The sequence below is a fragment of the Coenobita brevimanus genome, chromosome 90 (genome assembly GCF_032717465.1).
Source record: "Coenobita brevimanus isolate Jiangsu-jjx chromosome 90, ASM3271746v2, whole genome shotgun sequence".
Taxonomy (NCBI): domain Eukaryota; kingdom Metazoa; phylum Arthropoda; class Malacostraca; order Decapoda; family Coenobitidae; genus Coenobita; species Coenobita brevimanus.
In genome coordinates this window covers 38,881,693-38,904,949 of record NC_137043.1, presented here as the reverse complement: position 1 = coordinate 38,904,949, position 23,257 = coordinate 38,881,693, and the positions used below count along the sequence as shown (strand labels likewise).

The 23,257-nt window shown below is 40.0% G+C and overlaps 2 protein-coding genes across 3 annotated transcripts in view; both read right to left on the bottom strand.

The window, feature by feature from the left end:
- LOC145411679 (jumonji domain-containing protein 1C-like) overlaps window positions 1-4,991 on the bottom strand; it is a 202,951-nt gene extending 197,960 nt beyond the window's left edge. The window contains exon 1 of the mRNA XM_080281685.1: window positions 4,778-4,991. Coding sequence (XP_080137811.1) covers window positions 4,778-4,930 — 153 coding nt within the window. The 5' untranslated portion in view covers window positions 4,931-4,991. The remainder of the gene's footprint in view (window positions 1-4,777) is intronic.
- Window positions 4,992-10,437: 5,446 nt separating this feature from the next.
- LOC145411578 (uncharacterized) overlaps window positions 10,438-23,257 on the bottom strand; it is a 34,601-nt gene continuing 21,781 nt past the window's right edge. Inside the window, exons 7-9 of one of the 2 annotated variants that reach the window (XM_080281587.1) lie at window positions 22,865-23,240; window positions 17,955-18,063; window positions 17,357-17,471 (exon numbers count right to left, since the gene is read on the bottom strand). In XM_080281587.1, coding sequence (XP_080137713.1) covers window positions 17,980-18,063; window positions 22,865-23,240 — 460 coding nt within the window. In that variant the 3' untranslated portion in view covers window positions 17,357-17,471; window positions 17,955-17,979. Of the gene's footprint in view, window positions 17,472-17,954; window positions 18,064-22,864; window positions 23,241-23,257 lie in introns of both variants that reach the window. The other variant, XM_080281588.1, reaches the window with a different exon arrangement.

Here is a 23,257-nt window from a genome sequence, read left to right as displayed (position 1 = left end):
ATAATAAAACGATATCAAAACAAATCGCTTATGGAAAGGTGCTACGGAGCCTCCTAAAACCAGGAGAACACAACCCTAAGGTTAACTGTGTAATTAAATCTGTAAATACTATAAAGGAACCAAAACACATCATAAAAAGGAGGCTGAAAAGGGGAAGACGAATTAGGCCTATCATGTTGTGCTGTTAGTGACCTACTGTATATCACACACACACACACACACACACACACACACACACACACACACAAGTGTGTGTGTGTGTGTGTGTGTGTGTGTGTGTGTGTTTTAATACCCAAGCACAGTTAGGAATTTAAATGGAAACAGGAAGCCTCACATTTAAATGCCTCGCGACTCGAAATCAGCAATTTAAAATCCAACCAGTATTGAAGATTTAACCTACAAATATTTATCCCTCCATTACAATGACGTCTTACGCAGCCATTCCATTATTGCTGCCACCAAATTATTTTATTCGGCTCTGGAGAAACTTTTCAAACTTGAGGTTGGATAAATCCTTCACCAACCCCTTTAGTGGTATCCTTTCTAAGCTGAATGAAATCGTCGGAAAATAATAGGAAACTATAAATAGGTTAGAGGACTGAAGGTGTTAAAACTAATGTAGCTAACTGAAAAGAACGTATATGGCTCTCTCAGCTAAATAAAATCGTCTGGCACCTGCTGGAAAAGATTACTATATTGTCCGGACCATGAAAGGCTAATGGGTTCCAATGGGTTATAAAATATAAAAAGAAGTGCCGACCATGAGAGGGGTTAATGGGTTCGAATGGGTTATATAATGCCTAATGGCGTGAAGGCTGGCAGCATTCCATTAGAACTCACTGACCTACAGCACAGGTCTCACTCTATTACCTCCAACTTTACTATCACTTGTTTCCAAAGCAATATTCTGGCTACCGACGGGCGATTTTATTCCGTATCAGAATGACACTGATGGGATTAGAAACTGTCCCCATTAATCCACTGAGAGAGAGAGAGAGAGAGAGAGAGAGAAATTGGTCAGCCTTAGAACGATCTTTAAAGTCAGAATCTATCTCCATTAACTCATTCAATCCCATGATGTAATATTCACTTTATGCTCCCTACCTCAAGACGATTTTATTTACCTTGAGACTTTATGCTGAAGGAGTTAGATATAGCCTTCCTCAACATCAATAACAGATGAGTAAAATTCTCTGGGGATAGCAACAGAAAACTGAAAAATGTGTCTATCTGTATCTGTCAGCACCAGGAGGACCAAGTACAGACTATCTCCACTATAACCTGTAACTTGACAACGATGTATAAGTACTGTACCCTCTTTTATCTCAGCTGAAGGCCAAGTGTAGTCAGACTGAGAGGGCTGGTTTGACTAGTAACCAAGAAGACTAATTTTCCTACATGAAAACTAAGCCTCATTGAATGTACTGCAATCGTGACAAACTATTTAGCCTATGTTGAGTTGTCCCGTTCCCTCAAGAAAAAAGAAAAAAATCAACCTCATGACGTATTTTTACCGACCCCTAGCATCGATGAACTGTTTCCTTCAACTACCGTACCGCGACGAATTTTCTGGCAGTGAAAAGGGTGGCTAATGTTTCTTTAATGGCAGTTCTTAAGGTTAATGGCAGCTACCCATCAACCCATTCAGCCCATGGACGTGTTTCATGGTTAACTTCTGCTACCAAAGCTACAGACGAATCCACTGAGCTTAGGAGGTAATTCTAGACACTAAGGACTTATCTCTAGAGCTAGAGGGAATCGCTTGAGCCTTCATTAACCACTAAACCCCCAGATGGTATTAATAATTTTATGCTAAGTAACACCAGACCAGGCTACCGTACCTTGTTCAACTTCCAAGAGCCCCTAGCGGTGAAAGAGTGAATAAAAGCTACCGTATATCAACCCCTCCCATTCTGTTCCTCCTAAACTAATAACAATACTGCTACTACTACTACTACTACTAATAATAATAATAATAATAATAACAATAGTATGAAAATAGCAAAAACAAGGCAGAGTCAAAGCATTCCCAAGTTTCCAATCCCTTCACTCCGATGACATCTTCCATTTTATTCCTGCTATTTACAAGCAATTACATTCACCTCATTAAAGAGTTAGTATTAAATAACGATGGCTAAATTCAACCGCTCCAGCTCGAAAAAAAAAATCTCCTTAGCTTAAGGAAAATCGTCTGTAAATAACAAGAATGAAAAAAAATATACCGGTAAGTCATTGAAACAAAAAATAATTTGAAGGTACTGAGAATGAGCTAAATTAACCCTTTCCCTCCGATGACGCATTTTCATTTTATTCTTGCCACCTTCAGACGATTTTCTTTGACTGACTAGAGATTAGAGGGATTCTTTCATGAACCCCTTCACTACCACATCACTTTCAATCTAACTTGGCCTAAAACTGACCTCCCTCTATCTTGAATACTCCGCTGTAGCAATGGATTAGCACTAGAATATGATGCTAGTCACGAAGGAATGCTATGGGAAGAAAGCAGAGCTGTGGCTATCTCACTCCGTGGGGCTATACGATGTTAACCGTAAAAGGACAAGGGGAAAAAAAAAATCTGAGCCAAGGTAAAAAGAGTAGAGAGCCTTCCAAGGTTGAATAAAATCGTCTGGTGGAGGCGTGATTAAAATGATACAGAAAAAAAAAATAATGAAAAATGTCGCCATACTGAAGGGGTTAAGACGTTACCCCGCTCATAGAGTTAAGGTTCACTGCCCAAAGTAATCAGATTAAAAGGACTAATGGGTTTTAATGAATGTTTATATATCTAAGGTTTGCCTACGTGACGTAATGGGGTTTCATCTGCCATGACACTTGATTTCTATTAGGTAACTGTAATGGTGAATGGTGAGAGATGACCTGAGAGATATATATAATGGTTAACGGATGCTTAGGATGGTTTTTATGTGGCTGACTGGAAGGTACAATGGTTAATGGATGCTCAGGATGGTTTCTAAGGGGTTGACTGGAAAGTATAATGGTTAATGGAAGCTAGGGATAGTTTCTAAGAGGTTGATTGAAAGTATAATGGTTAATGGATGCTAAGGATAGTTTCTAAGAGGATGATTGGAAAATATAATGGTTAATGGATGTTAAGGATTTTTTAAGAGGATGATTGGAAGGTATAATGGTTAATGAATGCTAAGGACGGTTTCTAAGGGGTTAAGGGTTGGAATGGAATTCGACACACTCATTGAATTTTGAGTTAACGGAATGAACGATGGAAAATAACGGTTAAGGAATGAAATAATGGTTTTCAAAGTTTCCAATGGGTAATTGGTTCGAATCTGACACCTGTAAACTACAATAATATTCAGTGACCTCTCAGGTAATGGGATGAAAGGTGGATAATAACAAACAGCTACAGATTGAACAATAGTAGACTGGAAAGTCACACCTGGCCAAAGACGTTTACTATCCTTTCAGTAAATTGGTGGGGCAACGGAAGCTAACGGTGGTAAGATCAAATATAATGGTCAAGGGGTTCTGATGCTGGTCTTTGAGGGTGGCTAATGGGTTGGCAGCTGACATACCCTACCCATATTTTCATTAAAGGTGACAAAATGGAATGAATAATAGGAGATGAAGAAGCTGAATGATTACGGAAGTTAGGAGTTTTACAGGGTGCTTGCAAATGGGTAACAGTTTGTAAGATATCTGAATCCTATCCACTATGTTCAATGACTACTGAGGAGGAGGAGAAAGATAACGGTTACAGGATAAATTATAAAAGAAAATGGATGTTCAGGACTTTCTAATGGGTAATAAGCTGGAATCTACCACGTATCCATCCACTCACGTTCACTGACCTTTGAGTTAATAGTGAGAACCAACGAGCAAACAGTAAAAACAGAGATAATGGTTAAATGGTTCTTACAGGTGATATTATGCTTTTTAATGAGCACTGAACTGGAATTTAAGACCCATATGACATCACTTAATCAAGTAAATGGGAATAATGGAGGATGATGGTTAGACTTGACACGTTGATGGCTAAGGAATTCTAACAGTCACTTTAAAGGGGCAATGGGCTGGCATCTGACACCTGTCCATTAACGTTCACTGACCCCTGAGTGAATGGGAACAAAGGAAGATATTAGTTGCAAGCTAAATCTTCCTTGTTAATTGGTGTCAAAAGAAGGGGGGCTAGAATTCGTCACCTGTCACCTGTCCCATTAACCTTACGGTAATTAATCTTTGAGTAAATGTGAGAATAATGGAAAATGATGAATCGAGGCTGAATTATTGGTTAACCCCTTAAACTCGATGACGTAATTTTTTATTCCATTCACATACTTTATTCACCTAGACAAATTTAACTGGAGTTCTGTTATAAACCTTTCATTAACGTCTTCTCTACTAGGATGTTCTCTCCTATGCTAAATGTAAACTCATCTGAAGATACCAAGAGCGAAACAAAGAATAAATCACAGAGATGAAGTAGGTGATGCTGGGATGCTGTCATATGGGTAATGGGTTGGAATGTGACACCTGTCCATCGACGTTCATTGACCTTTGACCAAACTGGACGAACTGCGGCAGATAATGGTCAGTGGTCACGCTAATGGGGCTAATGGGCTCTGAAAATGGTTGCTAATGGTTAAAGGGGCGGATTTTGACAGCTAGAGTGGGGGTGGGACCTTCAGGTAAACACACCTCCTCTCCCTTACCTCCCCCCTCCCATTCCCTCCCCTTTGCATACTTCCCTCCCTTCCCCATTACCCCTTACGATAAAACTAATGGGTTTTGTAATTACCTGTAAGTCATGGTGTTTTGAATCCGTGTGTGTACAAGCTCTTATAACTCCAGCTCGCCAATCCCATTCGTTTATTTTCGATAATTTCAACTTTGAACTACCAGAGACACAGAGGAACCGCTTGCCCACTATTTCCTCTCTCGTTTTAGCCATGATTCACTTTACGTTTCATTTTGAACTCATACAACACACTTCATTTTTGCGAAACACGGAGAGTCAATATTCACCCTGCCACGGCTGCCAGTGCACTGAGGCCTGAGACCGCGGAGGAACACGGCCTCGACCACCTCACACCCGCGCGCTTGAAACTAGACCCTTGCAGACTTGACACTGGCACGTAGCTTTTATATCCCTCTATTAAAACACCAAAACTGTCTGTCCCAGCCGCGTATAAACCCTCTTAGTTAACTGCAGAGTATGTGGCAAGGGAGGAGGGAGGCGCGGGCGGCTGACCCACTGATACACTATCAATCATTGCCAAGGTTGGAATCTGCGGAATAACTCGCACTTTTCTGGTCAGCAGCGATGTAGCTTACCAGGATAAAACAACGTTCCTTAAACTCACTGATTAACTTACCATCAATCCCTTTAATGTGATTTATTATTGCAGGAAAAACAAGGAAAGGAGAGCGTATAGTCTCCATGTCTCCTATTCATACAAAAGCCAGACCTAAGAGAGAGAGAGAGAAAAATAACTTGCTTATATTCGTATTATCCAGGGCAGATAAGGAAATGAGTGTAAGATCTCCCGTTTCTTTCGTTCTGTCCGCAAACGAGCATCTGTAAATTCGAACCCTGAGCACAGATTTACGAACGAAGGATAACTGCATCTCGGACCTATGTTTATGCAGAACACAAAGAATACATCACATCTGAACCTTTACTACCAAGACGTTCATTCACAAACTTAGGTCAGTTACTACCAAGACATTGATTCACAAACTTGGCCAATTCCGTCATTGCTTCTCTCTCTCTCTCTCTCTCTCAGCAGTACACGAAGTAAGGGAAGGATATAGGTTCTTTTTCCTTTGTATTTCTCATAAAAACAGATCTAACGCATAACGGAAATGATCTAAAGTTTTTTTTTTTTTTTTTTTTCATTCGTTTACCTGGCCGTTTATTGTCCAACTAAACGCTTCCTCCAGGACTTGTATTTATAGACATGCTTGAGCCTAAGTTGTGTATGATTGTTTGTACTGATTTTCATCTCTAATACAGCCATTAAACACATCACAACCAAACTAAAATGTAAAACACACGCAAAAAAAAAAAAAAATGCATTCTCTCTCGGCCGAATGATGGGCGTATGCTGGAGGAGTGCTAGCGTTTGAACTCAACCTAACCAGAACAATAATCTTTTTGTTCTCTTCACTTCTAGACCGCCCAGCAACTACACTTTAATTATTTTCACGACTCTGGGGCAGAAAGTCGTGAATATTCCAAACACTGTTGGCGTAAAATTTGCGTATACGCACAATTAAAAGTGACGTGCGTGCTCATATGTATACGAACGCACAACAGGAATTCAGGTTAATGTTGTTTTCCCCTTCCAATTTACGTACGTTATCAACAATGCACAGTTTTACCCCATAACAGAAGTACTAATATGTTTCATGGGAGCAGGCAAACCGTAATTCGTATGAATACTAAAATAAAAATGACCATCTCGACCTTTATGCATCCAAAACTACACCTTTAACCTCTTCACTACGATGGTTTTGTTCTTGCTGTCAAAACGGTTTTATTTAGTCTATGAGAGAACTTTCCAATTGGTGGGGTCAGTATAGCATTAACTGATGACTTCACCACTAACGTACTCATCTAAGTTGATTAAATCGTGGTACTCTACTCTTCTTTACTCTAACTTAGCCTAAAAGTGACATGTCTCCATCCTGAATGCTGAATTGTAATACTAACACTAGCACATGTTGCTAGTCACGACGAAGTCCTATGAAAATATATAGACGTATAGTTCTGCCAGAGCTACGTGAAATAAACACTATAAGGACAAAACTACAGCAATCCAAGTTAAGAATTCAGCAAAAACAAAGACGTTATCACACAGGTGTTAAGAGTTTTTGCATATATTGTAGATTCATTGTTCTCTTTGTAACCTGGCCTACCTCAGTATTCACAGACTTATGGATCAATTTCCTCTCGTACCGCTTAGAAAGATATTACAAAGCCGCCTCTGCCAACGATGGAAGGCCCAACACAAGCAATACATCATTTTTGCATTCAGCCTGGCCATTGCAAAGAGGGATGAGAGTTATTTGGCCTACTGGCTATTATTTACGCCAGCCTGATGGGCCGGAATATATCTGGAGTTATACAATATATTTACCCACCAGGCAACCAAGAGAGAGAGACGACAATGAAGCTCAAAGGACGAAGTTATTGGGCTAAGCGCTCGTGGCGTCTTGTCCTTACTCTTACCTTCACTTTTATACAGCCTGTCTTCTAAAGATGACTTGAGCTCTTCCTGAGTGCGTTTTCAGGTTTTTATTTTCTACTACAGGTATTTTTCTTCAAGCTCGCCCTTTCTCACAATAATGTAAAAGAAAAAAGTACGGAAATTGTTGGGTAAAAAGTACTCGGTGATGAGGTAAAGTAGCTCTAGGTCTATGAAGGAAAATCAAAATAGTAAAATAACCTAACCTAATCCCACCTATCTTAAATTAGCTTAAACTAACCTAATTAAACCTAACTACCCAAACCAATCAGTACTAACCTGGTATGAAGTTTCCGTTCAATGACGTGCGAGCGCTGCGACATCTCGTTGCAAATTTTGCTCGACGTCCAAGTCCAGCAAGTGGAAATAACGCTAAACAGGCCGTCTTCTTATTGCGTATTACCGAAGTAGATCTTGCTGCACAGAAAACAAGAAAACTCGCGATTTGTTGATGAGTAACCGTGACAAGATGCTGCCTCTGCCGCTGCAATTCAAAAAGTGCGCCGAGCAATAGAGGATGTACATGAAGTGTTCCAATAAAGTGATTAAAAACAAAAGACTATCGTAAGTACATTCCGAGTCTCCAACATAAAGTACTGGATCCGGCGGGAGAGGGCAGTTTACGCGTCTATGAATTTGTGACGTCATCGCTACGAATTAGGCGGGAAAACAGACTTTCGTGCGCGACATCCTTATTTCACTGGCTTGAACTATGTTTTGACCATTTATTGATTTCTATATGATACTTCAGCCCTAGAACTTCCCGCCACTTTCAAACCCTATCCTTTTACATTAGGCAGAACATAACTATGCACGGTTTTGACAAGCTATAAGAGAGAAATATGTCTTAATTAAAGGGGGTCACCACTGTAAAAATACGGAAAATGCGGGGAACGTCTTCATATTCCAAGAAGTTCGTCTTCACACCTTTATCAAATCTTTGGATGAGTCGAGAAAAGTGATGTGTGTGTGTGTGTGTGTGTGTGTGTGTGTGTGTGTGTGTGAATATTTGCGGTGGTCCTGTGTCTCGGTAACCTACAGTATACCACATAGTAGGTTACAAAATGTGAGAAGAGGGAAAGAGAAGGTGGGATAGGAAAGGGGCGATGTAGGGATGAGGAAAGGGAGATGCAAGGATGTGAAGAGAGGTGAGGTGATGGAAATGGGTGGTGTGAGGGAGATAGTACTGTAAGGTGAAGGCAAGAGAGTACGAGGAGGAAATGTGCTGATTAGATGGGAAAAGTAATGGTGAGGTGAGACTGTGAACTGTGGTGAGGAAAAGGGATAACAGGAGGAGTAGAGGAATGAAGTAAAGACATGAAATGAGGTGAATGGTGTGATGAGGAAGTAAACTGTGGTGAAGTAAGAGGTTAAGTGCGGTGAGGGAGTAAAGTGTAGTGAAGTATGAGAAGTTTGGTCAAGTAAGGGGTGAAGTTTGGTAAAGTAAGAGAAAGTGATGTGTGGTGTCTGTGTGTAAGGTGTGTACCAAGGCATGATGCATTAAGAAGACAGCCAGGAGGCCAGGTGTAGGCGGCTGGCATCCCTTCATGTGATAACATAACAACACACTGACACAACTCACCCCAGTTACACTCACACCCTACACCTCTCACAATGCATACCCCCATAGTCAGTTTGTTACAAACCATTCTCGCAGTGCGGAAAATGAGTATATGTACTGCAATTATACATATACTCGTACCATCGTAAGGTAAGACAACATAGTCATACAATTTATCATAGCCCTACCTGCAGTTAAAGATATACAAGAAAATAAAACAAGTCAATAAATTTATGATCCATTTAACATTTTGGTTCTAATGCATGTAAAAATTAACCACAGATAAGTTGACCATCAGTTTCACGAGGACTACAAGTAGGCCTCAGGTTCTGCACTTGTAATTTTTCAACCTCCGAGGAAAACTTCTCTGCAAGTGAATGCTCATGCCATCTAAATGAAACATATTAACTAATGATTATCTTTCTGTTGGTTAATTATCTGCTATCTGTGAGCAAAGCACTGACTAATTACTTCCCAAGGCCTATCATTAAAGTATAAAGGCTGTAGCTACATACGACAAACCCCAACATTTCCGTTAAAGAAAATATGCATATAAACACACCACTAAACAGGTTCTGTGAAATCTCTGTTGCTGCATAATTAACAGGAAAAAAATTATTACAGTACAGTACTCATCTTTCTCTTTATTAACATGAAAACAATCATACAGACATAAAACTGAGGTTACATTATAATCTCCACAGCTATGTATACCCATAATTTAAAATCTTCTGCTTTGCCAGGGTCAAAGATTACCTTGAACTCACAGCCAGCTTCATGGACTCGGACCATTTAAGGATAAGCGTGATCAGTTTAGCTAAATCACAGTTAACCCCTTCACCTTGAGGATGTCTTGTCTGGGCTTATTCATTACCTCCTGATGATTTTATTCAACTGGAAAGGATTCCCATATTAAAGAGGTTGATGATGGCTACTGTATATTTAACCCTTCTCATTCATAAACTCTTCAAATTGAATAAAATAATCTGGGCAGGATAACAGAATAAAACAGATGTCACTGCTGGGAAGGGGTTGAGCTTCTATACGAGCCAAGCATAAATCTGTGACCCTGGACATAATACATGACCTCAGGAGCATCGGAGTGACAGGAGTGCCACATCACAGGAGGGGGACCATTCAGAGCTCATGCAGCAATTGGGTTGATCTGCACTGCTACCATCACCATTCTGGCCCAACTTTCCAGTATTTCAGATGGGTTGAGTAGGAGCCAGAAATATAATAATGATACTTTTCAAATTTAATGCTTATCCAGCAAACATTTTCATCATTCTACTGAACTCATTCTCCTAGAGTCTCTCTTTTGCAGCTCTAGATCTTCTATGTCTTCCACCTCTCCTTACTCACTCATTCACTCTATAAACAAACACAATATTAGTGACTGGAGCTGAATTTTAAAAGTATCAATTATAGCCAGATGCACAGAGAGCAAATATGGAGATACCATGTTTCCCCTTGAGTCAATATCCCTGTGTGGGGTTCAGGACTTGAGGAAAAATGACTTGGGTAACTCATAAATGAATGCTTAGAGATTCATTGTATTGGTATTTCTGTACATGCCCTAATCTGTATCTGTGTGTGTGTGTGTGTGTGTGTGTGTGTGTGTGTGTGTGTGTGTGTGTGTGTGTGTGTGTGTGTGTGTGTGTGTGTGTGTGTTTCATGAACAGAAAAACATATTTAGACAACTTTCAAATTAATGTTTACAGAAACAACTTCACTACTCAGTACCTGAAATACCAGCAAATTTCAGTAAACACATCTACAGTATGTATTATGTGGTGTACCAGGATTTATAGGTGTGTGTTTGTTATTACAAAAGGGTCATATACTCCATGGCTATAACATCTCTGTGGACTTGACATATAACTTGACAGGCTCCACTTCCTATCAGTAAACATGTGACCACCAGCAAAACCCAATGGTAGGGTGAGATGCTACTTAACTCCTTTACGACAATGGGGTTTATTTTATACAGTTCAAGAGACAACCCTTGTGGTAAAGAATTATGAGTCTCCAACCCCTCCACAAAAATGATGTCTCTATATTTCTCTCCAGCAGCTGCCATAATTCTATTCACCTCAGCAGAGGCCCCTCGTGTTGAAGGAGTTAGAGGCTCGTATTCTCATCAGTCAAGGAAGCTTCCTAACACCTCTTCCTTACCAATTCATTTTTTCGGTACTGCTAGTTAATATCAATTTCTATATTGCTTATGATGAGTATAGTGGTATTTGAATAACTTAAATGACACCAAAGAGGACAGTAAGGAGCAATAAACAAAATAAATCACTAAGGAAGAGATGCTTGGGAGCCTCCTTAACTGACAGGAATACAGGCCAGAGTCTGCGCTGATCCCTTCTGTATGACAGCACTTCATTCTCTTGTACTCAAAGTGAAGCTGGCAACCTCTTCACCACAATGATATCTTTTATATTCTACCTAAATTACTGCTGCACAATTTTACTCTGCCTCAGAGAGATACACTTTCAAACTGGGGGGGTTAAATATAGCCTTTATAATCCCTCCACTAGCAGAGATCCTTCATAAACAGTAATAAACTGGAGGTACAGTAGCAAGAATGGAATATAAGAAGACATCACTGTAGTAAAGCAGCTTACCCATACAAGAGACTACATGGCCTTAGACTCGAACAACCCCAACCACAGCACTGCAGCAGAGGGTAAGCATGCTGGTTATGGCTGTTAGCAGAGGTACCGGTCAACAGGCAGTCCTCATTACAGGTAAAGATGTTCCAAATTATCACAACTTTTCCAGCACAATTGGTACTGTTTGGTAAATTGGGTAAAACTGGCAAATCACCTATAGAGGTAGTGATGAAACATTTAACTAGTCATTTTCTATAATGTACCAAGGATTCAACAGTAAAAATTAATTGTGATGATACTTCAATAGGGCATTACTCTGTCATTTCCTGAGGATTATACAGAACAAAAAATGCAAAAAAAATTAAATTACTTAAAACCTGTGACTCATTACGAGGACTCACTGTTTTCAATTCCCGGTTTAGGTAAGAGTAAGGATTTTCATAGGAAGCAAGATTATTTTGTATTTTTTTCTAGTCTAAATTTTTATAGGAGATGCAACTTTTTTGTCAAAAGAGACTAGCTGTACAAGTACATTTACTTTTTTTAATGACACCTTCAATGTGAAAGTGCCATATAATTTTTTTTTTTTTTTTTTTTTTTAAGCGCTCGATTTACAATTCTTCAGATACACCGTTATACTGTACTGGATTTTAAAAAGTAACAATTTTGAAATAGAAGATATTACTTTGTCTAATATATTTTTGATACTACAGCCTGTTAAGATATCAACAATGGCAATGACAAAAATACTGCACTGTACTGTAACCCTTAACACCACAACTGTACATTCGCAAGCCACAGTTTCTGCCCATCCTTACTCTTATCTCTGGGTGGAAGGAAATCATACTCAAAGCTTCGTATCAAATGAAAAACTACTGCTTGGTATTAATGTGGTAGTTTGAAGCTTTAGCAGACTGAATGAGGAAGAGTTCACAATGACACTGTTACGTATACAATTCAGAAAAACCTCAAACTAAGTTGTCATTCTATGTGAAATTAAACTATAGTTTCCTTTCAGAAGAGACTAGTGTAGAGGATGAGCAGAAATTACAACTACTGAGAGTACTTGTGTCTGGGATAACACAAAGCTAGTACCGTAATCACAAACACTGCTAAATGTCCACAAAATAATAAAGTTTGGAGAAATAAGCCTTCCTCAGCCAGTGCTCTGGGAGAAATACAGTATGATATAATCATAATGTCAAGAAACTGTTTAGGTCATGTTTACAGATCATTGTGTTTCATATACCTGGTGGATACAAATGTCTGGCACACATCATATTTAAAGCTAATGGTACCATATATTCAGATTATCACTGAACAAAATATCTGGATCAGAGTCGGATACAAAGACAATATTCCTGTACATAAAATATAAGAGATTTTTTTTTCCTTTTTTTTTTCACACATGCATTTTAAACATTGCTTCCCATATCAACACCTAAATAAAGAGTCTATATAGGTCTCTCATCTGGTATACACATTTCTGCCTCACTGTTAATATCTCAAACTTTTCTCTTTCCATTCTTGTATCAGTGTATTTCCAACATCTTTATACTCTTCCACTCTGCAATGAAGAACATGAAGGAAGGCTTATTTACTGCTGCTGGAGTTTAGGAGAGCAGAAAGCAGGACAACAAACATCACTACATCGACGCACTAATGTTGTGACGTGTCCAGCTGGGTCTGTGTATGTGTATGCGTGTGTGTCAGTGCTCGCAGGGGAAACACCGGGAAACTCAGAACACACAAAATACATAAAAATAAATTTCACTTGATATTTGGCTTGTCCGGAGAAGCGATGAAATATTTATGCAATCTTGAAGCTGCACTACACTGTAATTCAGTTTGCCGGTGTCCAACTGCACTTCATGTGTTGCTGGAATGTTCCACTGTGTTGCAGATAGGACACGAGAGGAACTTATTGTACAGAGGACCATATTCTCATGCACTTTCATGGCTCTCAGGACCTCTTCTTCATCAATTCTGTCTTTTGCTTTACACCTAGTGCTGCATTCTCTTGTATGTTATTCACATCTTTTATTAGGCGAGGAGGATTATGGATACGAATGTTGATGGCAGAATGCCAAGGTGCAGACCTAAGCATGCAAGGAGTGGGTCATACATAAAGACCTCAGGGTAAAGGAACTAACCATGGATACAGCAAAAGGCTGAATGCAGTCAACTAGTACCCATGGTCTTTAAAAATGTATGTCTTTCATTACTGATCTAGACTGCACACACAGCTCAGATAACAATACTGACGTCCTGTACGCAGATATAAACTGGTAAGGAGGAGGTACCTGAGAACCTCCTTAAGTGATGAGCAAAGGTTCAGATTTGTGATGCAACATTTTAGGTTCCTCTGGATGTCTGTCCAAAAAGTAACAGCCACTCAGACAAACACAAGGCTGAGATTTGCAGTGCAATACTTAAGTTCCCCTGCATGTCTGTCCAAACTGTAACAACCTTGCGGACAACTATCTTCTCTGTCTATTGCCAGTACGCAAGCTGAATAGTGGTGCAAGGATATTATATTTACAGTTGCAGAATTTACTTTTGATATGCAGAATATTTATACTGTATATACAATGAAAGCAAAGGTCATATCCACATATAAATAAAACTGAGCTCCTTCAATGATCAGTTGGATGAAGAAATGACTACAAATAAAAATGACAAAATGTTAATGATGCACCTTCAATGTGAGTCCCTACCGACATAACAATTCTAATGATGAACATGGAACGTGATCAAACCCAACTGAAATCTCTGACTCCATAATACCTTGCTATCCTTTCACAAACTGAACAATACATGCAGGAGGAAGGATGTGTTGGTTCAGTACACATACAGCACCTGTGCATACGTCTGTGCCATATACAAACAGTCCTCATTACATGTTAGCAACATGTTCGGAAGTATCACAACTTCATCCATACAACTATGGTTCATTTACCTTAACTTGGCTCAGATTTTTGTCCTTTTGAGGCTTATTTCATGTAGCTCAGTGGCAGAAAAAAGCAATGCCATGGCTCTAGAACTTTTCCGTAGCACTACTTCATGATTAGCATCATATTCTACTGTTGATCTCTTACTACAACTCAACATTCAAGTTGACAAGATGGCAATATTAGGCCAAGTTAGAGTAAAAAGAGCATAGTTCTGTACACTGGAGGAAAATGGCCAATCAACTATATAGGTAGCAATACAAATCCTATGGGCCAACATTCTGCAATTTACTATGGACTTAACGACAATAAATGTGACTCATAATGAGGACTTTCAGCACACCAATACCTCAGAAGAGTGAACACCATGCAAGGAGGAAGACCAGAAACATTTTCTCTGAGAACAAAACTCTGACCATAAGCATTTCCTTAAAAACAAAGTCTCTACCATTTAACCTCTCACTTAGTAGAAAAGACTGACCTTCAAAAAAATTAAACATTTTTCTGTTACAAAACTCCAACCTTAAACATTATCAGTAAAAACAAAAAGTTAATGACACACAATATCCTTAAGAACACAGTTACAAAACAAGAAACTTATGAATAAATTTCCAAGTAAAGCTAGGACACACACTCAGATAAAAATATCCCATGGGTCTGAAACCAACACAAATATACTTCTCACATTCCATGCATGATGCAAGAGTGTGAGCATTATCACATAGATAGTTTAGCCAACTGTACCTGCATCAGTGCAGCACATTGTATTAACAGTATTTTGCGAGCAGCCGCTTTGTGCAGTCACGGTACAACATAAAATTATAATGACTGTACAGGAATAAGTTACTTGAAGCCAGGATAAAAAGATGAATGCCAGTCTGAGGAAATGTGCTCCTAAAATAAACAATACAGCCATAACAGGACCAACAAACTACCCGAGGTACTCTCAAAAAGGTCAGGATAAACCCCTTGATTCACATGACGTCTTTTGTTGGATTGTTCTTACTACTTCCAGATGATTTCATTCAGCTCAGGAGACACTTTTCAATCTCAAGAGTCAGATGCAGTATTTATTACAAGGGGGAATCTACTAAGGACAGACTTCAGTTAGTTTCTCCCATTTTTTCCCTTTCTCTCTCTCTCTCTCTCTCTTTTTTCTTTTTCTGGTTCTCTGGATCCTACCTCACCCCATCCAAGGGTGAGAAAAGTTATGGATGATGATGATGATGATGATGTCTGTTGAGGTGATTGGAGTCATCCGGAAGCAGGAAGAAAAAAGCACAAAGGACTTCATATGGCTGGAGGGGTTAACGCATAACCCTCGTCAGCACAAGCTTCGTTATACAGTTAAACAGTAATTATTATCCTTCTTATATACAAGGCTGATTACCCAATATAAGCGCAGGTAATACCATGTCAATAAATAACCTTACTTTGATATCACACGCAGGATGTGGCTTTTTGCAATGCCTGCATCGGTAGCCAACTACAATATTAAAATCACAGTCCATCTCACCGCCTGCCACAACCTCTCACACAGGCAGCGCAGGACTCCAAGGGGGTCACAAGGGAGCACAGGGGTGAATGGGTATGATGGGAGGGGATGAAGGGGTAACCGAGGAGCAAGGGGTGATGGAGGAGAGGGTGGTGGAGTGATGAGGGTACATGGGAGGTGAAGGAATGATGGAGGACTGTTGGAAGGTTATACAGTGATGGGTGAAAGAGGAGGTCAAGAGGTGTAAAGTAATACATTTTTATTTTTGTAGTTTCACCCCTCTTATTTTTCCCTGTTGATCCCTTTAGCATGAGGATGTCTTACATTTTAAATTGGCTAATGACAGATGATTTTCAATTCAGAAAAGACATTCTCTGGCAGGTATTAATCCTCTTCATTAAACCCCAAAATAAGTTTAAATAGTTAGAGGAGAATTCTGAGAAGGATGGGGATGAGGGTGAAGGTGGGGAGGTTGGATGGAGGTGATTTGGTAAGGCAGAGTACCGGAGGGTGAAGCGTGGGTGAGGTGGGGGTTAGGAGGGTGGGGGGTGAGGGGAGAAGCATCAACCAATGAGGGAGGAAAAGGCGCACTCTAACCTCATTTCTGTAATATCATCTAATACTGTAGCTTAACACATCAAGCTTAATCTGGTTATTCAGCTATTATCACATATCAGCTGAATGGAAATAAAACAAGCCAAAGCTGATAATTATATGCTGGTCACCCAGTTCTGCATGCTGTTCAAGTCCATAATGCATGTCACTATATCCTATCAAGGCCAATGATCTTCCTCTCATCACCTCAATTTTCTGCAACTGATAGTCAAGTGTCTACCTGAAGAAAGAGAACCTACCCTAAACAAGCTGTTATCAAAATCTGCCAGATGCATTATTGTCATTTCTAACAACCTGCTGACTTCTGGGGCTACTTATCAGTTGGCCATAACAACTCTCTCTTTTTTTACCCCCCATAATTCACTTTTCATCACTTAACTCTCTGATGGTTGTGTCACCTCTATTATTGTATGGCATTATATTTGGTTTAACATCATATGATCTTACTGAGGGTGAGACACAGGAATCTGAGGGTGCTCAAATGCCTCAACTACACACATTTTCTTTTTCAAACCATAAGACATGGTCCAGTAAATCCTGTGCATCCCATCACGCTTACACATCACCTCCCACTCTCCCCACCCAACTCTGGCCCCAGCATCATCCACCACACTGTTCTGGCCATTTATTGAGCATCAGTATATCATAGTCACTCAACCACCCACCTACTCACTCAACCACCCACCTATCCACTTATCCTATTCACCCACCAGCACCCACCTCCAGTTCTCACTCTGACTCTGAGCCAACTTCCACTGAGTTCCTCTTGACTATGGGCTGAGTCCTGGAGCGAGAGGTGGATCCTGCAACCTTCCTGCCCTGTGAGTCCACCCTGGGTCTGCGCTGGGAGCCGGTGCGGGCCTTGGGGCGGACCGAATGGGTGGAGGAGTGGGAGGACTGGGAGGAGAGCTCAGCGTCAGTGTTAAGGGAGGTGGTGGAGCCCATCATGCGCTGGTTACGAGCCCACTCAGCTCCCTGTGAAACTTCTGCTGGCGTGATCTGTGGGCAGGGAAGTACATCAGATACCACAGTATCCACTCAAATCATTACCCTGCCACAATTTTCCCTCAATAATTCCCAGCCACTTTTCTCATATCCTCATAAAACAAATCTTGAGGTAATGAAAATTTACATCAATTTATTATTTCATCAAAAATGTGCTTTCCTGTGTAGGTACTAAATTCTATGAGAGTATTACTACCCTTCAGAACTAAACATATGATTCATCCAAACCTCCTTGATCTAAAAGGAACAATATGATGGTGAGAGAGGAGGAAGAAGAGGAGTGACAGAGAAATATATAAAAACACAGCAGCCTAAAAGCAGTTCTGTCCCAGCTGTCACCTCTTGGGAGGGATGGTTCCTAGGAAGAAGTAAGGCACTGGAGATGATGAAAGAGATAATAATAATAATAATAATAATAATAATAATAATAACAATAATAATAATTTACCCATGCAGCCATTACAACTATGGCCTCACCATTGACTTTGGGCGTTGACGATTCTCAGACCTGCCTCTTCTTCGCTGCTGCTGCTGTTGCTGCAGCTCTTTTGCTGGCGGCTCTTGGAAGTGTAGCGTAGGCTGAGACCTGCACCACCACCACCACAACAGGGAACATAATCAGTCTCACAATCAACAATACATCACAGTCATAAGTCAGCCTCACCTTCATTAATATCTACTTTATCCAGCATGCAGTATTGTAACAACAGAATGCTATACTCTTTTCACACAAACCTGACCAACTTCAAACTAAGTAACAACATGGAAGCTACAATCATTTTACCATTTTACTTTAACTTGGACTAAAACTTTCATCTCCCCATCTTGAGTACTGAGTATGGAAATGATGTACAGCCACAGCACTGTCTTTTTTGACCACTGAGTTATGTGAAACAAATTGCATAAAGACAAAAATCTGGACCAAGTTAAGGTGATTAGAGCAAAGCTTCACATTCAACAATATATACTCTACACAACCTAATATGGTAACCTAACCTCACGTTCCTATGCACTGGAAGACGTAATATGGGACTGGGTGTTACCATTACTTTATAAGACTTTGCAGAGATACCTACACACACACATATTTCTTCTTAAGTATTTCAAAGAAGATTTTGGTTACAGACTATGAGTAAAACTATGACAATACACACAATGGTACACTGTCTTCAAAATTGTCTTCTTGCATCAGTCCCTCCAGATGATGAAAACAAACACGCACACATACACATTCAGACAGTAATGAAATAAAATGCAAGAGGATGATTAATATAAAGAGCAAGATAATGTAAAAATAATATATATATATATAAATGGTAATAATAATAATAATAATAATAATAATAACAAACTTCCTCTTCTGTCTTTCTTTCCTTCGTGCTTTCCTCTTCCTTCTGCCTGTGGGTGACTCAACACTGAGTGACAAGCCAAATGGTTTCCTGTACACCAGGAAACCATTTACAATGCTGGCTGGTAACCATATAACCAAATTTTGGCGTCTGGTGGTTTTGTGGGTAATTACGGCGCTCCAATCGGATTAAGCTGGTGAAGGTTTATATCCAAGGGAAGGTTGGGGTTTATTGCTCATGTAATGCCACTCAGGGATGAGTGAGGCTGGTCACTCTCATCTTAAATGTCAGGACCAACGCAATGTTGCCCCATGAGGAGCGTACGAGCCCGGGGCTGGGCAAGTTGGTCCTGACATTTAAGATATTGAGTATATAATAATAACAATAAAAATAATAATAAATGCATACATCCAGGACACCTGCACATCACCATGACTTGACCCAGTGGAACAACAAACTTATGGCAGTGTGTGAATTGGAATGGGAGGCATGTCACAACAAAAAAAAAATGGACATCAAAGTTCAGAACATGTAATGGGAGTCATAAAGATGAGCCACAATTAACATAAAGTACCACTTTGGTGATGAGAATCTTAATATTGTACTGTCCTGTACTACAATTACTACAGTACTGATAATACATAATGCAGGAAGTACGTTACTTTGTTTAGAGAGTGCCAGCTTAAACACACTTCACTGTAACAAAAAATTAATGACAGACAAATAATAAAAAAGTATAAAATAATTCTTAATGATGAAGAAACAGCAAATATGTACAAAGTTTAGAGTTATAAGTACATCACAGCAACTTAATGTAAAGTCAGATTAAGAAAAAAACTTGTAATTCTGCCACATAATCCAGAGATAATTTAACTCTGTACTGACCTTTGTCATAATATAAAAAAAGAAATAATATACAATGTTATGGCTTGTTAGAGACAATATTTCAATGCATCTCTACGGCTGCTACCCTAAGCTTTACTATGTACAGAATTTACAAAGCAATAAAAATCATTTGAATGTTATGGTTGTGGATTAGTACAGAGGGTACAGTGGCAGATTACCACACCACACTACTGCACTCAAGCTAAATGATGTAACGGCTCAATTTAGTAACAGAGACTGTTTTGTTTCATATTGTTTATATGGGGGGGGGGGTTGTTACTTTCTATGGCCTCCTTCCCATTCTGTCTCTCACTCCTGTAACCACTTCAGTCCATCTCTTTATATGTTATTAAAGCAGAAAATATGTTTGACTTCACAGGATGTCCCTTAACCTCTTCAATCTAGGTGATATCCTTTTAAGTTTATTCTTCTGCTGCCTGGCAACTGTACTCAGTTTAATAAACACTTCTCATACTGAAAAGGCTTATCAAGGCTATATATAACCCCTTACTGGCTGGAAAGGTGGCCCATGTTGAATAAAGTCTTCAGAAGATGGCAAGAATAAAATGAAAGATGTCCTCAAGCACGGCGGGTTAAAGATTTAGAACCAAACTTCCTTAACCACTTTACTAGAATGCTGTCTTCTTTCAGTTGTTGTGGCTATTGCTAGATGACTGTGTTCAATTTATGGATTACTCTTGTAGTGAAAGGGTTAACATGGTCAGTAAAAGGATTTCAGCAATCAGTAAGAATGGTAACTTGAAAGACATATCACAGGGGGAAAAAAAAAAAAATCACATAAACAGAACAGCAAGCACATCATTTCCCTTCTACCACTCATGAACAAAAATAAACAGAACAGTACAGGTACATGTGAGTGTTACTGAAAGAGAACACAAATCACCAAGATGCAGTGGGGTTTGAATCTGTGTCATATTAACTGAAAAAAGTGAGGCCAAATGATATTCCAAGCCATAACATATGTTCTTGACTCAGGAAAAAAAAAAAATTGTTGGTGCAGCAAAACTCCCATTGGTGATGAGATACAATATACTGAACGAGGGCAGAGAAAACCAAAATATCAATCATAATCTCCCACAGCTGCAGACACTTAACAGGAGTAAAGCCGCATCAGAGATATAAGCACTTCAAAAATTATGTCCAATGAAATGGCAGACTTCTGGAGGAAAAAAAAAAAAAAAAAAGGCAAGCTATTAAATGAAAATGTGGATTGGATATATAGTAGTTTTAAATACTCTACATAAAATACAGGTGGCTTCAAAATGCAAGAAACTGCACATTTCAGTACATACACACACCTTCATGCAACTGCCCCAGGCTATGGCTGAAAAAAGCAACATGCAGTCAAGATGTTCAGACTCCTCTTGCTCCTCTCTTCACAGCTTAAATCTCTCTATGATACACCATCTCTCTTTTAGCCTCTCATTTTAACATTCTCCTGCCTTACTGTTACCTATACTCTGATATTCTCCCAACTATCTTCACCTATGCGCTAAACTATCATCAATTCTTATTAACCAACCTAACAATGGGCATATTCTCATGGATTTAAGAAAGCTCCCTAGCACTTCATTTCAACCACATTAGTTTTACATGTGGCAAGTTATATTTATTTGGTAGGTGGAATGCCTGTCTTCTGCCAGCTCAATGTACTGCTATCTTCAGAGGACTCCAAACTGAGTGACAAGTTAGATAGTTTTCTGTCCCCCAGGTTACTGTTTCTTTGCTGGATGGTTGTCACAGAACCATTAACTGGAAGCCCAATGGCCTAGTGGGTTAAGCTGCTCCAACTGGATGTGGTTCATAAGGATTTAAATTCAAGGGGTGACAAGGGTTTTACTGATCTCATAATGCTACTCTGGGTCATGTGACTATACTCTTTCTCACTTTTACTTGGCATTAATTATCATCGTTTTGTGGCTTATTTCATGTAGACCAGTGGCAGAAGGACGCACTGTATAAATGAGCCATCCTGCCTGCCTCCCTGCAGGTCACATATCCTGCCTAACACTGTCTCCCTACCACCTGCCATATCTTCAAGCTGCTGCCACCACACCCCAATGGCAGTGGTATGCAGAGGGGTGACCATAAGCTGTTTCATCATTACTGATACATCCCTTCACTAGATGGAGTGCTTGACTGGCAAGATGAAGACATTAATATCAACTCATGAACTATGATGCCTGTGTTAGAAATGTAAGTACCTGCCACCCAAACGGCATGCCAAAGGAATAAAAGATTTATTGCATGTAAGTGATGATGTAAATGCACTGTTGCTTAAGTTTCAATAATAAGTGTCTTTTTTCAAAGGGATTTTGTTGTTGTTGTTGCTCTACCCCAGTCAGTCTGGCTAAGGAGACCCACCGACCACAAGCAAACCAGAACGAAATACACACATAAGAAAGCAATAAGGAAATATTAAAACAATACTGAGTAATGAATAAAACAACACTCTAATGCAATAAGTCAGCTCCACAACTCTGAAAAGCATATGCTAATGTTAATTTCTGCTTTTCTTCATCACTGTGACAAAAAGAACTACCTGGGGCAACCCATACCCACTTATCTGAAAAACATGACTAGGTACAAAGTAAAAAGATAAATAAAAGAAACCGTGAATTTGTGTCTTGACAGAAAACAATTGTGGGGTTTCTGAAACTTTTGAAAATACCCATGCAAATTTCTGTTTTGATGGGAAGAAGTCACTCCCCAAACACACTCTAATCCAAGCAAACTGTTTAATGACAGACAGGTAAATCAGTTAATTATAACACACAGGTAAATCAGTTAATGTGCAAATGATGTTAATGGATTACTGGATAAATATATAAAAAAAATAATCACACTTATCTTATATTGTCAAAAGCAATAATAATAACAATAAAGATATAAGGCAGCTTGATGCTTTTGTACATGCACATAACTGTACAAACAAAGTGAGTTAACAAATATCTACACAAAAAATGTTGGGAAATAAAAACATAAACAAGCAAACAAATATGAGGAAACAATAGAAAAAAACAATAAAGTACTGTAGAGGCAATATTACTCCTGGCACACACAAACAAATCAACAAGTAAGGCTGACCTTCCCCTCCCTCCCCATCCCGCCCCTCCTTAACCGCTGACTCACCTCGCCGGGCCGAGAGCGCCTGAAGCCGGCCCCCTGGTGCCCCGATGGCTGCCCCGGGCCACTGTAAGAGGCATGGGGGGCGCCCGAGTCATCTGCCGCCCCTGACCCACCCCGACCTGACCTCAGCCCTGGTCGCCCCGCCTCCACCCCGCCCCGCCTGGAGGCTCGGTGGAGGGCCAGGGTGGAGGCGGAGAGACTCTGGGTGCGCCTGACCTTGCCACCGCCACGAATGCGTTCCGGTTCAGGTATGGGGCCGAATGAGTCTTGGGGGCATGGTTCGGGTTCCGGCCGTACCCTGGCATCGTAGGTCAGGTCGGCCGGGTCAGGGTCGCCGCTAGAGTAACCCGAGGTGAGGTCATCCGCCGAGAGGACCCGGCTGAAACACAGGACAGA